The sequence below is a fragment of the Oncorhynchus masou genome, chromosome 6, assembly GCF_036934945.1.
Source record: "Oncorhynchus masou masou isolate Uvic2021 chromosome 6, UVic_Omas_1.1, whole genome shotgun sequence".
Classification (NCBI taxonomy): Eukaryota; Metazoa; Chordata; class Actinopteri; order Salmoniformes; family Salmonidae; genus Oncorhynchus; species Oncorhynchus masou.
This window is the reverse complement of record NC_088217.1, coordinates 67,432,266-67,450,027: the sequence shown is the minus strand read 5'-3', so window position 1 is coordinate 67,450,027 and position 17,762 is coordinate 67,432,266. Positions and strand designations below refer to the sequence as shown.

Sequence of the window (17,762 nt, the reverse complement as noted above, 5' to 3'; positions counted from 1 at the left end):
AAAAGACATGGGTCAAGCTAAACCACATGCAGCTGGCATCGAGCTAAAATAATTGAACTTCTTGCCAGCCATCTTTATCTGACAGTCCCTTGCAGTGCTTGGGACTGAAATATATGCCAGCACTCATTTTGGGTGCCGGTATTGTTTTACATTTTTATTTTTTTATTTTATTTTACTAGGCAAGTCAGTTCTTATTTTCAATGACAGCCTAGGAACAGTGGGTTAACTGCCTGTTCAGGGGCAGAATGACAGATTTTGTACCTTGTCAGCTCGGGGATTTGAACTTGCAACCTTTCGGTTATTAGTCCAATGCTCTAACCACTAGGCTACACTGCCGCCCCAGTACAGGAGTTCCGCATCAAGTTTGAGGTTTGAGTTTGAGGTAATATTCTATAAGAGGAAGAGGAGCTTAAGCAGTAAAACATTTGAGTTGCCAGTACTCCGCTCTGGTGAACTCCGGCCCGAGTCAAGCACTGCTCCCTTGAGCACTTTCCAAAAACAATCCCCTCAACAGATTTATGATACAAATGTCAATAGCCAAGGATGATTACACATTGCAATCTACACGTTAACATTAATATCGAGCCAAACTTTGCATCTAAATTGTTCAAAGACACTCAGCAGTTAAAATTTTTTTTAAATAAATCACAGCTAGAGAAAGAGTTAGGTGAAGTAGAGTGAGGGAGAGAGCATTAGGAAAACAGTCTACATCCCAAATGGCACCCTATTCCCTATATTGTGCACTCCTTTTGACCATAGCCTTATCAGTGACAATCCTATCTACACCTGTGGGAATGGAGCGAGCTCAAGAGACTACCTGGATCTGATGTCGTGTCTGTTTACTAATGACTGACAGGAGGGTTACCCCCTCAGCCTTCAAGCCTTGGCACAGACCTGCCAACCAACACATTACCCCAGACAGGAGTGGGAATTAAACAAAGACTCAGGCAGCCCTATAGGGATGGCTTCACAGCATGTCAAAATTTGTCTTGCACTTAGATATGAGAAGAGCATGTACAAAACACTGCAGCTGGGACACCTCAACCTCTGCAGTGAACAGAGTAGTCAGGAAGTCCAGCAGCATCCCGCAGCATCATCAAGGACCCCACTCACCCCAGCCACGGCATGTTCTCTTCCGAAATGGTTCCTGGCTCAACGCTCTTAACCGCTAGGCTACCCGCCGCCCACAACTGGGTTTAATAGACCAGTGGAGGCTGCTAAGGGGAGGACGTCTCATAATAATGGCTGGAACGGAGTCAATGGAATGGTATCAAACACACCAAACACCTGGCTCAGACTGCATATTGGCGTAAAAAGACGTTTTTTTTGCCTGACCGTAATCCATTATGGGAGTCATGTTTAATTCATCTTTTCCAATACACATTAGAAAATAAAAGATGCATTCTCCCATGGCTACGACGCAATACATTTAATAAATCCCAACATTTCAACAGCTAAGCTGCCTTCATCGGGGTTTCGGACACAGATGAACCTGCTTTAAATTCATAACACAGCCTGTATCCTCAGCCTCAGTAAATGACATGAACGGCTTGTAAACACAAACACGTGGATCATGAATATAAAAGAAAATGATTCAACTCAAAGGCACATTTGGAATAAGATGTTCATATAAAAGGCACATTTGGAATAAGATGTTCATATAAAAGGCACATTTACTGAAAAGTGGTATTTACAATATCTAATGTTTTTTTCATGCAAAATCACATAAATGAGATTGACTAAAGCAACAAGGCACTAATGAGACATCAACCCTACCTGCATTGCTTCCGAGTGTCATATCTCCCAGCATTTGTCTCTCTGATTTTTGTGGCCAGCACTCGCACAATGTTCACAAACAAAATAAAGTTGAGCTGAAAATCAAAACAAAGCAAGCATGACTCACTGCTCATTGTAGCGGGGCTACCGTTCTGTAGGTGACATGGTCAGATTGTCTCATTGTAGTAGGGCTACCGTTCTGCAGGTGACATGGTCAGATTGTCTCATTGTAGCGGGGCTACCGTTCTGTAGGTGACATGGTCAGATTGTCTCATTGTAGCGGGGCTACCGTTCTGTAGGTGACATGGTCAGATTCTCATTGTAGTAGTTCTACCGTTCTGTAGGTGACATTGTCAGATTGATGCTGTACACCAGGGAGTCACTAGGGAGCAGGGACAGGTATAATGTACACCAGGGAGACATAGTCCACTAGGGAGCAGGGACAGGTATACTGTACACCAGGGAGTCACTAAGCCACTAGGGAGCAGGGACAGGTATACTGTACACCAGGGAGCCACTAGGGAGCAGGGACAGGTATACTGTACACCAGAGAGTCCCTAGGCCACTAGGGAGCAGGGACAGGTATCCACCAGGGAGTCAATAAGCCACTAGGGAGCAGGGACAGGTATACTGTACACCAGGGAGTCCCTAGGCCACTAGGGAGCAGGGACAAGTATACTGTACACCAGGGAGTCCCTAGGCCACTAGGGAGCAGGGACAGGTATACTGTACACCAGGGAGTCACTAGGCCACTAGGGAGCAGGGACAGGTATACACCAGGGAGTCACTAGGCCACTAGGGAGCAGGGACAGGTATACTGTACACCAGGGAGTCCCTAGGCCAATAGGGAGCAGGGACACGTATAATGTACACCAGGGAGTCACTAAGCCACTAGGGAGCAGGGACAGGTATACTGTATACCAGGGAGTCCCTAGGCCACTAGGGAGCAGGGACAGGTATACTGTACACCAGGGAGCCACTAGGGAGCAGGGACAGGTATACTGTACACCGGGGACTCACTAAGCCATTTGGGAGCAGGGACAGGTATACTGTATACCAGGGAGTCCCTAGGCCACTACGGAGCAGGGACAGGTATACTGTATACCAGGGAGTCCCTAAGCCACTAGGGAGCAGGGACAGGTATACACCAGGGAGTCACTAGGCAGCAGGGACAGGTATACTGTATACCAGGGAGTCCCTAGGCCACTAGGGAGCAGGGACAGGTATACACCAGGGAGCCACTAGGGAGCAGGGACAGGTATACTGTACACCAGGGAGTCAATAAGCCACAAGGGAGCAGGGACAGGTATACTGTACATCAGGGAGTCACTAAGCCACTGGGGAGCAGGGACAGGGATACTGTACACCAGGGAATCACTAGGCCACTAGGGAGCAGGAACAGGTATACTGTACACCAAGGAGCCACTAGGGAGCAGGGACAGGTATACTGTACACCAGGGAGTCCCTAGGCCACTAGGGAGCAGGGACAGGTATACTGTACACCAGGGAGTCACTAGGCCACTAGGGAGCAGGGACAGGTATACACCAGGGAGTCACTAGGCCACTAGGGAGCAGGGACAGGTATACTGTACACCAGGGAGTCCCTAGGCCACTAGAGAGCAGGAACAGGTATACTGTACAACAGGGGGTCAGTAGGCCACTAGGAAGCAGGGACAGGTAGACTGTACACCAGGGAGTTACTAGAGCACTAGGGAGCAGGGACACGTATACTGTACACCAGGGAGTCACTAAGCCACTAGGGAGCAGGGACAGGTATACTGTACACCAGGGAGTCACTAAGCCACTAGGGAGCAGGGACAGGTATACTGTATACCAGGGAGTCCCTAGGCCACTAGGGAGCAGGGACAGGTATACTGTACACCAGGGAGCCACTAGGGAGCAGGGACAGGTATACTGTACACCAGGGACTCACTAAGCCACTAGGGAGCAGGGACAGGTATACTGTATACCAGGGAGTCCATAGGCCACTACGGAGCAGGGACAGGTATACTGTATATCAGGGAGTCCCTAAGCCACTAGGGAGCAGGGACAGGTATACACCAGGGAGCCACTAGGGAGCAGGGACAGGTATACTGTATACCAGGGAGTCCCGAGGCCACTAGGGAGCAGGGACAGGTATACACCAGGGAGCCACTGGGGAGCAGGGACAGGTATACTGTACACCAGGGAGTCAATAAGCCACAAGGGAGCAGGGACAGGTATACTGTACACCAGGGAGTCACTAAGCCACTGGGGAGCAGGGACAGGGATACTGTACACCAGGGAAGCACTAGGCCACTAGGGAGCAGGAACAGGTATACTGTACACCAGGGAGTCAGTAGACCACAAGGAAGCAGGGACAGGTATACTGTACACCAGGGAGTCACTAGGCCACTAGGGAGCAGGGACACGTATACTGTACACCAGGGAGTCACTAAGCCACTAGGGAGCAGGGACAGGTATACTGTATACCAGGGAGCCACTAGGGAGCAGGGACAGGTATACTGTACACCATGGAGTCACTAAGGCACTAGGGAGCAGGGACAGGTATACTGTATACCAGGGAGTCCCTAGGCCACTAGGGAGCAGGGACAGGTATACACCAGGGAGTCAATAAGCCACTAGGGAGCAGGGACAGGTATACTGTACACCAGGGAGTCACTAAGCCACTGGGGAGCAGGGACAGGTATACTGTATACCAGGGAGTCACTAAGCCACGGGGGAGCAGGGACAGGTATACTGTATACCAGGGAGTCCCTAGGCCACTAGGGAGCAGGGACAGGTATACTGTACACCATGGAGTCACTAAGGCACTAGGGAGCAGGGACAGGTATACTGTACACCATGGAGTCACTAAGGCACTAGGGAGCAGGGACAGGTATACTGTATACCAGGGAGTCCCTAGGCCACTAGGGAGCAGGGACAGGTATACTGTACACCAGGGGGTCACTAGGCCACTAGGGAGCAGGGACAGGTATACTGTACACCAGGGGGTCACTAGGTGACTAGGGTGCAGGGACACGTATACTGTACATCAGTGAGTCACGAAGCCACTAATGAGCAGGGACAGGTATACTGTATACCAGGGAGTCCCTAGGCCACTAGGGAGCAGGGACAGGTTTACTGTACACCAGGGAGCCACTAGGGAGCAGGGACAGGTATACTGTACACCAGGGAGTCACTAAGCCACTAGGGAGCAGGGACAGGTATACTGTATACCAGGGAGTCCCAAGGCCACTAGGGAGCAGGGACAAGTATACTGTATACCAGGGAGTCACTAAGCCACTAGGGAGCAGGGACAGGTATACTGTACACCAGGGAGACCTAGTCCACTAGGGAGCAGGGACAGGTATACTGTACACCAGGGAGTCACTAAGCCACTAGGGAGCAGGGACAGGTATACTGTACACCAGGGAGCCACTAGGGAGCAGGGACAGGTATACTGTACACCAGGGAGTCCCTAGGCCACTAGGGAGCAGGGACAGGTATCCACCAGGGAGTCAATAAGCCACTAGGGAGCAGGGACAGGTATACTGTACACCAGGGAGTCACTAAGCCACTGGGGAGCAGGGACAGGGATACTGTACACCAGGGAAGCACTAGGCCACTAGGGAGCAGGAACAGGTATACTGTACACCAGGGAGTCAGTAGACCACTAGGAAGCAGGGACAGGTATACTGTACACCAGGGAGTCACTAGGCCACTAGGGAGCAGGGACACGTATACTGTACACCAGGGAGTCACTAAGCCACTAGGGAGCAGGGACAGGTATACTGTATACCAGGGAGCCACTAGGGAGCAGGGACTGGTATACTGTACACCATGGAGTCACTAAGGCACTAGGGAGCAGGGACAGGTATACTGTATACCAGGGAGTCCCTAGGCCACTAGGGAGCAGGGACAGGTATACACCAGGGAGTCAATAAGCCACTAGGGAGCAGGGACAGGTATACTGTACACCAGGGAGTCACTAAGCCACTGGGGAGCAGGGACAGGTATACTGTATACCAGGGAGTCACTAAGCCACGGGGGAGCAGGGAGAGGTATACTGTATACCAGGGAGTCCCTAGGCCACTAGGGAGCAGGGACAGGTATACTGTACACCATGGAGTCACTAAGGCACTAGGGAGCAGGGACAGGTATACTGTACACCAGGGAGTCCCTAGGCCACTAGGGAGCAGGGACAGGTATCCACCAGGGAGTCAATAAGCCACTAGGGAGCAGGGACAGGTATACTGTACACCAGGGAGTCACTAAGCCACTGGGGAGCATGGACAGGGATACTGTACACCAGGGGAAGCACTAGGCCACTAGGGAGCAGGAACAGGTATACTGTACACCAGGGAGTCAGTAGACCACTAGGAAGCAGGGACAGGTATACTGTACACCAGGGAGTCACTAGGCCACTAGGGAGCAGGGACACGTATACTGTACACCAGGGAGTCACTAAGCCACTAGGGAGCAGGGACAGGTATACTGTACACCATGGAGTCACTAAGGCACTAGGGAGCAGGGACAGGTATACTGTATACCAGGGAGTCCCTAGGCCACTAGGGAGCAGGGACAGGTATACACCAGGGAGTCAATAAGCCACTAGGGAGCAGGGACAGGTATACTGTACACCAGGGAGTCACTAAGCCACTGGGGAGCAGGGACAGGTATACTGTATACCAGGGAGTCACTAAGCCACGGGGGAGCAGGGACAGGTATACTGTACACCAGGGAGACCTAGTCCACTAGGGAGCAGGGACAGGTATACTGTACACCAGGGAGTCACTAAGCCACTGGGGAGCAGGGACAGGTATACTGTATACCAGGGAGTCACTAAGCCACTGGGGAGCAGGGACAGGGATACTGTACACCAGGGAAGCACTAGGCCACTAGGGAGCAGGAACAGGTATACTGTACACCAGGGAGTCAGTAGACCACTAGGAAGCAGGGACAGGTATACTGTACACCAGGGAGTCACTAGGCCACTAGGGAGCAGGGACACGTATACTGTACACCAGGGAGTCACTAAGCCACTAGGGAGCAGGGACAGGTATACTGTATACCAGGGAGCCACTAGGGAGCAGGGACGGGTATACTGTACACCATGGAGTCACTAAGGCACTAGGGAGCAGGGACAGGTATACTGTATACCAGGGAGTCCCTAGGCCACTAGGGAGCAGGGACAGGTATACACCAGGGAGTCAATAAGCCACTAGGGAGCAGGGACAGGTATACTGTACACCAGGGAGTCACTAAGCCACTGGGGAGCAGGGACAGGGATACTGTACACCAGGGGAAGCACTAGGCCACTAGGGAGCAGGAACAGGTATACTGTACACCAGGGAGTCACTAGGCCACTAGGGAGCAGGGACAGGTATACTGTATACCAGGGAGTCCCTAGGCCACTAGGGAGCAGGGACAGGTATACTGTACACCAGGGGGTCACTAGGCCACTAGGGTGCAGGGACACGTATACTGTACATCAGGGAGTCACGAAGCCACTAATGAGCAGGGACAGGTATACTGTATACCAGGGAGTCCCTAGGCCACTAGGGAGCAGGGACAGGTTTACTGTACACCAGGGAGCCACTAGGGAGCAGGGACAGGTATACTGTACACCAGGGAGTCACTAAGCCACTAGGGAGCAGGGACAGGTATACTGTATACCAGGGAGTCCCGAGGCCACTAGGGAGCAGGGACAGGTATACTGTACACCAGGGAGTCACTAAGCCACTAGGGAGCAGGGACAGGTATACTGTACACCAGGGAGACCTAGTCCACTAGGGAGCAGGGACAGGTATACTGTACACCAGGGAGTCACTAAGCCACTAGGGAGCAGGGACAGGTATACTGTACACCAGGGAGCCACTAGGGAGCAGGGACAGGTATACTGTACACCAGGGAGTCCCTAGGCCACTAGGGAGCAGGGACAGGTATCCACCAGGGAGTCAATAAGCCACTAGGGAGCAGGGACAGGTATACTGTACACCAGGGAGTCCCTAGGCCACTAGGGAGCAGGGACAGGTATACTGTACACCAGGGAGTCCCTAGGCCACTAGGGAGCAGGGACAGGTATACTGTACACCAGGGAGTCACTAGGCCACTAGGGAGCAGGGACAGGTATACACCAGGGAGTCACTAGGCCACTAGGGAGCAGGGACAGGTATACTGTACACCAGGGAGTCCCTAGGCCAATAGAGAGCAGGCACAGGTATACTGTACACCAGGGAGTCAGTAGGCCACTAGGAAGCAGGGACAGGTAGACTGTACACCAGGGAGTTACTAGGCCACTAGGGAGCAGGGACACGTATACTGTACACCAGGGAGTCACTAAGCCACTAGGGAGCAGGGACAGGTATACTGTATACCAGGGAGTCCCTAGGCCACTAGGGAGCAGGGACAGGTATACTGTACACCAGGGAGCCACTAGGGAGCAGGGACAGGTATACTGTATATCAGGGAGTCCCTAAGCCACTAGGGAGCAGGGACAGGTATACACCAGGGAGCCACTAGGGAGCAGGGACAGGTATATTGTACACCAGGGAGTCAATAAGCCACAAGGGAGCAGGGACAGGTATACTGTACACCAGGGAGTCACTAAGCCACTGGGGAGCAGGGACAGGGATACTGTACACCAAGGAATCACTAGGCCACTAGGGAGCAGGAACAGGTATACTGTACACCAGGGAGTCAGTAGGCCACTAGGGAGCAGGGACAGGTATACTGTACACCAGGGAGCCACTAGGGAGCAGGGACAGGTATACTGTACACCATGGAGTCACTAAGGCACTAGGGAGCAGGGACAGGTATACTGTATACCAGGGAGTCCCTAGGCCACTAGGGAGCAGGGACAGGTATACTGTACACCAGGGAGTCACTAGGCCACTAGGGAGCAGGGACAGGTATACTGTACACCAGGGAGTCACTAAGCCACTGGGGAGCAGGGACAGGTATATTGTATACCAGGGAGTCCCTAGGCCACTAGGGAGCAGGGACAGGTATACTGTACACCAGGGAGCCACTAGGGAGCAGGGACAGGTATACACCAGGGAGTCAATAAGCCACTAGGGAGCAGGGACAGGTATACTGTACACCAGGGAGTCACTAGGCCACTAGGGAGCAGGGACAGGTATACTGTACACCAGGGAGTCACTAAGCCACTGGGGAGCAGGGACAGGTATATTGTATACCAGGGAGTCCCTAGGCCACTAGGGAGCAGGGACAGGTATACTGTACACCAGGGAGCCACTAGGGAGCAGGGACAGGTATACTGTACACCATGGAGTCACTAAGGCACTAGGGAGCAGGGACAGGTATACTGTATACCAGGGAGTCCCTAGGCCACTAGGGAGCAGGGACAGGTATACACCAGGGAGTCAATAAGCCACTAGGGAGCAGGGACAGGTATACTGTACACCAGGGAGTCACTAAGCCACTGGGGAGCAGGGACAGGGATACTGTACACCAGGGAAGCACTAGGCCACTAGGGAGCAGGGACACGTATACTGTACACCAGGGAGTCAGTAGACCACTAGGAAGCAGGGACAGGTATACTGTACACCAGGGAGTCACTAGGCCACTAGGGAGCAGGGACACGTATACTGTACACCAGGGAGTCACTAAGCCACTAGGGAGCAGGGACAGGTATACTGTATACCAGGGAGTCCCTAGGCCACTAGGGAGCAGGGACAGGTATACTGTACACAAGGGAGCAGGGACAGGTATACTGTACACCAGGGAGTCACTAAGCCACTAGGGAGCAGGGACAGGTATACTGTATACCGGGGACTCCCTAGGCCACTAGGGAGCAGGGACAGGTATACACCAGGGAGTCAATAAGCCACTAGGGAGCAGGGACAGGTATACTGTACACCAGGGAGTCCCTATGCCACTAGGGAGCAGGGACAGGTATACACCAGGGAGTCACTCGGCCACTAGGGAGCAGGGACAGGTAACTGTACACCAGGGAGTCCCTAGGCCACTAGGGAGCAGGGACAGGTATACTGTACACCAGGGAGTCACTAAGCCACTGGGGAGCAGGGACAGGGATACTGTACACCAGGGAATCACTAGGCCACTAGGGAGCAGGGACAGGTAACTGTACACCAGGGGGTCACTAGGCCACTAGGGAGCAGGGACACATATACTGTACATCAGGGAGTCACGAAGCCACTAGGGAGCAGGGACAGGTATACTGTATACCAGGGAGTCCCTAGGCCACTAGGGAGCAGGGACAGGTATACTGTACACCAGGGAGCCACTAGGGAGCAGGGACAGGTATACTGTACACCAGGGAGTCACTAAGCCACTAGGGAGCAGGGACAGGTATACTGTATACCAGGGAGTCCCGAGGCCACTAGGGAGCAGGGACAGGTATACTGTACACCAGGGAGTCACTAAGCCACTAGGGAGCAGGGACAGGTATACTGTACACCAGGGAGTCACTAAGCCATGAGGGAGCAGGGACAGGTATACTGTACACCAGGGAGTCCCTAGGCCACTAGGGAGCAGGGACACGTATACTGTACACCAGGGAGTCACTAAGCCACTAGGGAGCAGGGACAGGTATACACCAGGGAGTCACTAGGCCACTAGGGAGCAGGGACAGGTATACAACAGGGAGCAAGGTGTCACACCACTCTTCCAAGGGGCAGATTGAAAGCTTCTGGCCAAGAGAAAAGCAGATTAAATCCCCTCTTCGGATTTGAGTTCTGCAAGAGTATTATACATAAACATAGTTTGTCTGAGAGCTATAGCAAGTAGTTTATGCATGATAAAAAGCCACCAGATCTTTGTGAGGACCTGCACTTATATTTTGTATGTCAGCATTTCTTGGCACCTGGCTTCCAACTCTCTTATTTGTCTTTATTTAATGTCTTTATTTTATCTCCCAAAATAAGAACTTCACCCAGAAATTCCAGTTGTGGAGTTGTGCAGAGCAACCGAAGCTATAAGCTTGACCAAAGTTGCTCACACTTGAACATGAATTCAGCTGTACTAAGAACAAAACGCTTTTTTAAAACCAAGATAGGAGTTAGCAATGTAACCTTCTGGTAATGCATGCAAACGACCGGATTCTCGCCTCATTGGCAATGATTGATGTATTAGGGAGAGGCATTATACCGCAATTGAAGCCACTTACACCAATGGCTGTAAGGATGGGAACTTGATAGATCCATTTAATGTTACCAGCACTTAACTCCCAGCATCTGGGGGGAAGGAAAGAGAAAGAGAGAGAGATTAGAGTACATTTGTACTGCAGGAGTTCCTTACTGCTCTCAAAACAGTGCATGTCGAGGTGCAACAAAAGTGTAGTCTCTCTTGCCAGACTCAGGGCTCTCTGCACACAGCGGCTGTGAGAATTTTAATTTAATTTTTTTAATTTTACCTTTATTTAACCAGGCAAGTCAGTTAAGAACAAATTCTTATTTTCGATGATGGCCTGGGAACAGTGGGTTAACTGCCTGTTCAGGGGCAGAATGACAGATTTGTACCTTGTCAGCTTGGGGGTTTGAACTTGCAACCTTCTGGTTGCTAGTCCAATGCTCTAGCCACTAGGCTACCCTGCCGCCCCAAAGGGCCTTGTCACCAAAAGCCGTACCGGGCGGTGATACAGCCCGCCAGGATGCTCTCGATTGTGCCTCTGTAGAAGTTTGTGAGTGCTTTTGGTGACAAGAAGAGGCAAAGGTGTGCAGCTGCAACAATAAGGCAAGTAGGCCACTGACTGAATGAGAACAAGAGTTCTGCAACACCTCGGGAGGTCCTGTTTCCAAGCCAGATGATTGCGGGGAGCCTAGACAGCTGATGCACAGAGTTCATCTCAGCAGGCTCCTGCATGCTGCCATGGGCTCCTCCACTTAAAGTGTGTTGCTGGAGGTGTATGTGTTACACGGATATGGTAGGTGAAGGATGGGGGCGGCGTGTCACTCTCACCCACCGTGCGTCTGCCAGCGTTGCCCGGACAACAGCCCAGGCGGCGACGAAGAGAGCAGGGACACCTGTAATTAGAGAGGACAATGATTGCCTTAAGATCTTCAGTACTCTGAATAGATTAAATTGATACCGGCAAGAGCAGTGAGATTTTTGTGTCTTCTTTTAAGATATAAAATGATCCCCACACACCTGCAACAAGCAAACTCATATGTCGGAGTGCTTTTCCTATTTTGAATAACAGCTATAGTGGCCGTCAACAACATGAGCACTGTTGTGATTGGGTGACTGCATGCGTTTCTAAGACGGCAGAGCAGCTCACCCCATCCAATCAGGGTAAAGCCCCACAGGTATTTGGTGTCCGAGTAGAAGGCCATGAAGATGAGGCTGTGGAGGTACAGCCCCTCTACCAGGATCCAGTAGTAGTTGGTTGCCAGGAAGTAAATGAAGAGCAACACAGTGATCTTGCATCCAACCTGGTAAAATCAACAGATTGTTAAAAATATCCTGTAGTGCAAAGATCTGTGGTCCAGTGGTAACAGTTTCGGCTCCATACACATATGTAGCTCCCTGCCAGCGACAGGGTTCAAACCCTGCATGCCCCCTTCTCACTGTCTCCTCCACACGTATCTCCAACTCTAATCTATCTGTCGATAAAGCACAAATGAAAAAAAGTGATTGTTAGTCCCACGAGCTGAACCACACAGAATGCTTTGTGACCACAAAACAGATTGAAGTATTAGTCATAGTAGGGATATCAGATGTGTTGGTGCAAACAGCAGTTTTTTAAATGTTTATCTATGCACAAATCGTCCCGTTTGTCATGATTTACCTGCTTGAGGGAAGTCTTTTTTTTTCTCTAGAAATGCAAACTAGATAGTTAACTAAATAGTATGTTTTTCTAGTAATAAAAATGAAGTTCTGGGAAAATAAAAACCTTTGAATGTTATTCTCTTTCCCTGATGTTTGTCTGTCGTGATGGAGATATTTGTGTAGAGGAAATTGCCACCTGCCTGGGGATATCCTGACAGAGGAAAAACTGGAACAACAAGATAGCGCCGACAGAGATGGTCGCCTCGCTTCGAGTCCTATTTTATTTTTATTTTTTTATGTATTATTTCTTACACTGTTACCCCAGGAAATCTTAAGTCTTATTACATACAGCCGGGAAGAACTATTGGATATAAGAGCAACGTCAACTTACCAACATTATGACCAGGAATACAACTTTCCCGAAGCGGAATCCTCTGGACCAACAATCAGGACAATGGATCTAATCCCAGAAGCCGAGCCAAAACAACGGCACCACAGAAGGGGCAGACTGAGCGGCCTCCTGGTCAGGCTCCGTAGACATGCTCATCTCTCACCGCTCCCAAATATACTACTCGCCAATGTCCAGTCTCTAGGCAACAAGGTAGATGAAATTCGAGCAAGGGTTGTCTTCCAGAGAGACATCAGAGATTGTAACATCCTCTGTTTCATGGAAACATGGCTCTCTCAGGATATGTTGTTGGAATTGGTTCAGCCACCGGGCTTCTCCATGCATCGCACCGATAGAGAAGAGGAAGGGCGGGGGTGTATAATTCATGATTAATGACTTGTGTAATCAAAACATACAGGAAGTCCATCTGCTCACCCGACCTAGAATTCCTTACAATCAAGTGCCGGCCATATTATCTCCCAAGAGAATTCTGGTCAGTTATCGTCACAGTGGTGTACATTCCCTCTCAAGCAGACACCAAGACTGCCCTCAAGGAACTTCACTGGACTCTATGTAAACTGGAAACTATATATCCTGAGGCTGCATTTACTGTAGCTGGGGATATTAACAAAGCAAATTTGAGAACAAGGCAACCTAAATTCTATCAGCATATTGACTGCACTACGCGCGGGTGTAATACACTCGGTCACTGCTACTCTAACTTCCGAGATGCATACAAAGCCCTCCCCCGCCCTTCCTTTGGCAAATCCGACCACGACGCCATCTTGCTCCTACCGTCTTATAGGCAGAAACTCAAACAGGATGTACCAGTGACTAGAACCATTCAACGCTGGTCTGACCAATCGGAATCCAACTTTCAAGATTGTTTTGATCAAGTGGACTGGGATATGTTCCGGTCAGTCTCAGTAACATCGATCTATACTCTGACTCGGTGAGTGAGTTTAAAGAAGTGCATTGGAGATGTATCCACTGTAACTATTAAAACCTACCCTAACCAGAAACCGTGGATGGGTGGCAGCATTTGCGCAAATCTGAAAGCGCGAACCACTGCAATTAACCATGGAAAGAGGTCAGGGAATATGGCTGAATATAAACAGTGTAGTTATCCCCTCCGCAAGGCAATCAAAATGCCGGTTCAAGGACAAAATGGGGCCGCGATTCAGTGGCTCAGACACGAGCCGTATGTGGCAGGGTCTACAGGAAATAACAGACTACAAAAAGAAAACTAGCCATGTCATGGACGTCAAGCTTCCAGACAAACTAAACACCTTCTTTGCCCACTTTGAGGATAAAACAGTGCCACCGTCGCGGCCCACTAACAAGGACTGTACCCCCCCTCTCCTTCTCCATGACCGACGTGAGTAAAACATTTAAATGTGTTAACCCTCACAAGGCTGCTGGCCCAGACGGCATCCCTAGCCACGTCCTCAGAGCATGCGCGTATCAGCTGGCTGGTGTGTTTACGGATATATTCAACCACTCCCTATCCCAGTCTGCTGTCCCCACATGCTTCAAGATGGCCACCATTGTTCCTGTACCCAAGAAGGCAAAGATAACTGAACTAAATTACAACCACTCCGTAGCAGTCACCTCTGTCACTATGAAGTGCTTTGAGAGGCTAGTCAAGGATTATATCACCTTCACCTTACCGGCCACCGTAGACCCACTTCAGTTTGCATACCGCCACAACAAGTCCACAGACGATGCAATCACCATCACACTGCCCTATCCCACCTGGACAAGAGGAATACCTACAGTATGTAAGAATGCTGTTCATTGACTACAGCGCAGCATTCAACATCACAGGACCCTCCAAGCTCATCATCAAGCTTGAGGCCCTGGGTCTCAACCCCACCCTGTGTAATTGGGTCCTGGACTTTCTGATGGGCCGTCCCCAGGTGGTGAAGGTAGGAAACAACATCTACACTTCGCTGACCCTCAACACTGGGGCCCCACAAGGGTGCGAGCTTAGCCCCCTCCTGTTCTCCCTGTTCACCCACAACGGTGTGGCCATGCATGCCTCTAACTCAATCATCAAGTTTGCAGACAACACAACAGTAGTGGGCTTGATTACCAATAACAACAAGATAGCCTATAGGGAGGAGGTGAGGGCCATTGGAGTGTGGTTCTAGGAAAATAACCTCTCACTCAACATAACAAAAGAGATGATCGTGGACTTCAGGAAATAGCAGAGGGAGCACCCCCCATCCACATCGAAGGGACAGCAGTGGAGAAGGTGGAAAGTTAAGTTCACCAAAAACCCTGACAAAACTTTTACAGATGCACAATCGAGAGCATCCTGTCAGGCTGCATCACAGCCTGGTATGGCAACTGCACCTCCCTCAATGGCGTTGCCGCCGCAAGGTCATCAACATTATCAAAGACGTTGGTTACGTGTGGCAGCGGTAGTGCTGCAATCGACCATGATGGCATAGGAGTGACATGGGTTTGAATCCCCACCCCAGCCACTTTCCTCCATTCACAAACTATACATCCACAGTAGATCTACATTCTGAACTGTCTAAATAAAGATAAAAAATACATGAAAGCTCTCTAGGCCTGCCTGAATACCCCTACCTGCGTTCTAAGTAGTACTCTGACTGGGTATGCAAAAACAAAGATTTACGGCATGTGACACTTCTAAAAATGTATGCTGTAAACACCAGGATGTCATATATCTAGTATACATTCGCTAGGATGAATTCACTGCACACTGAAGAGAATGGTCTTTCCAGACCATGTTTGACTACAGCTGATAACCAGAGTACCAAAATGAACAAATAGCGGGAAACAACACAATTGACTATCACCCTGAGGCACTCACACCTGCCATTATGAAGTGCAGTCTAGTTAAGGAACACATATCACCTATAACTTAACAGACACCCTAGACCCACCGCAATTTGCATACCGCCCCAATAGATCCATGGATGACGCAATCGTTTGCACACTGCCCTATGCCATCTGGACAAGAGGAATACCTATGTAAGAATACTGTTCATTGACTACAGCTCAGCATTCAACACCATAGTACCCTCCAAGCTAATCATTAAGATTGGGGCCCTGGGACTGAACCCTGTGTATTTGGATGCTAGACGTCCTGACGTTAGGCAACAACACCTCCACTACGTTGATCCTCAACACAGGGGCTCCACAAGGGTGTGTGCTCAACCCCTTCCTGTAGTCCCTGCTCACCCATGACTGCGTGGCCACGCACATCTCCAACGTAATCATCAAGTTTGCTGACGACAACAATGGTAGGCCTGATTACCAACAATGACGAGACAGTGTACAGGGAGGTGAGGACCCTGGCGGAGTGGTGCCTGGAAAATAACCTCTCCATTAACGTCAACAAAATGAAAGAGCTGATTGTAGACTTCAGGAAACAGCAAAGGGAGCACACCGCCATCCACTGGGACGCAGTGGATAATCACTAACAATCTGAAATGGTCCACTCACGCAGACAGACAGTTCTTCAGAAGGCTGAAGAACCCGGTTACTCAACCCTGCACCTTAGAGGCTGATGCCCTATGTATAGTACATAGAAATTGAACACTGGTCACAATGTTTACAAACTGTTTTACCCACTTCATGTGTCATATTTTGTGGGCTCCCGAGTGACAAAGCGTTCTAAGGCACTGCATCTCAATGCAAGACATGTCACTATAGTACCTGGTTCGAATCCAGGCTGTATCACATTCAGCCGTATTTGGTTCCATAGGGTGGCGCAAAAATTGGACCAGCGTTGTTTGGGTTTGGCCGGAGTATACCGTCATTGTAAATAAGAAATTGTTCTTAACTGACTTTCCTAGTTAAGTAAATAAAACAAATGATATACTGTATTCTAGTCAAGGTATATCCTATTTAACTATTGCTGTACAAATACTATTCTATCCATAATGTCTATACATGCCATCATATACATATATACACACACACACTGAACAAAATATAAATGCAACATGAAACAATTTTACTGAGTTACAGTTCATATAAGGAAATCAGTCAATTCAAATAAATTCATTAGGCCCTAATCTATGGATTTCACAAAAAAAAGAAGTAGGGGTCGTGGATCAGAAAACCAGTCAGTATCTGGTGACCACCATTTGCCTCATGCAGTGCGACATCTCTTTCGCATAGAGTTTATGGCTGTTTATTGAGGCCTGTGGAATGTTCTCCCACTCCTCTTCAATGGCTGCGTGAAGTTGCTGGACACTAGCGGCAATTAGAAGACGCTGTCGTACACATCGATAGCGAGCAACCCAAACATGCTCAATTGGTGACATGTCTGGTGGCCATGGAAGTACTGGGTCATTTTCAGCTTTCAGGAATTATGTACAGATCCTTGCAACATGGGGCCATATATTACAATTAGAGGTCGACCGATTAATCGGAATGGCCAATTAATTAGGACCGATTTAAAGTTTTCATAACAGTCGGAAATCGGTATTTTTGGGCGCCGATTTTGCAGAATTTTACAATTTTATTATTTTTATTTTTACACCTTTATTTAATCTTTATTTAACTAGGCAAGTCAGTTAAGAACACATTCTTATTTTCAATGATGGCCTAGAAATGAGGCAGACCAACAGATTTTTACCTTGTCAGCTCGGGGGATCCAATCTTGCAACCTTACAGTTAACTAGTCCAACGCTCTAACCACCTGCCTCACAAGGATCCTGCCTGTTACGCGAATGCAGTAAGCCAAGGTAAGTTGCTAGCTAGCATTAAACTTACCTTATAAAAAACAATCAATCAACGACTGTCGTTGCTCCAATGTATACTTAACCATAAACATCAATGTCTTTCTTAAAATCAATACACAAGTATACATTTTTAAACC

General features: G+C 49.5%; 1 protein-coding gene across 1 annotated transcript in view; it reads right to left on the bottom strand.

Annotated features, from left to right (window-relative positions):
• LOC135542476 (parathyroid hormone 2 receptor-like) overlaps positions 1-17,762 on the bottom strand; it is a 47,901-nt gene that overhangs the window by 10,219 nt on the left and 19,920 nt on the right. The window contains exons 7-10 of the mRNA XM_064969436.1: positions 12,020-12,173; positions 11,705-11,765; positions 10,910-10,976; positions 1,777-1,871 (exon numbers count right to left, since the gene is read on the bottom strand). Of these exons, the coding sequence (XP_064825508.1) occupies positions 1,777-1,871; positions 10,910-10,976; positions 11,705-11,765; positions 12,020-12,173 (377 nt within the window). The remainder of the gene's footprint in view (positions 1-1,776; positions 1,872-10,909; positions 10,977-11,704; positions 11,766-12,019; positions 12,174-17,762) is intronic.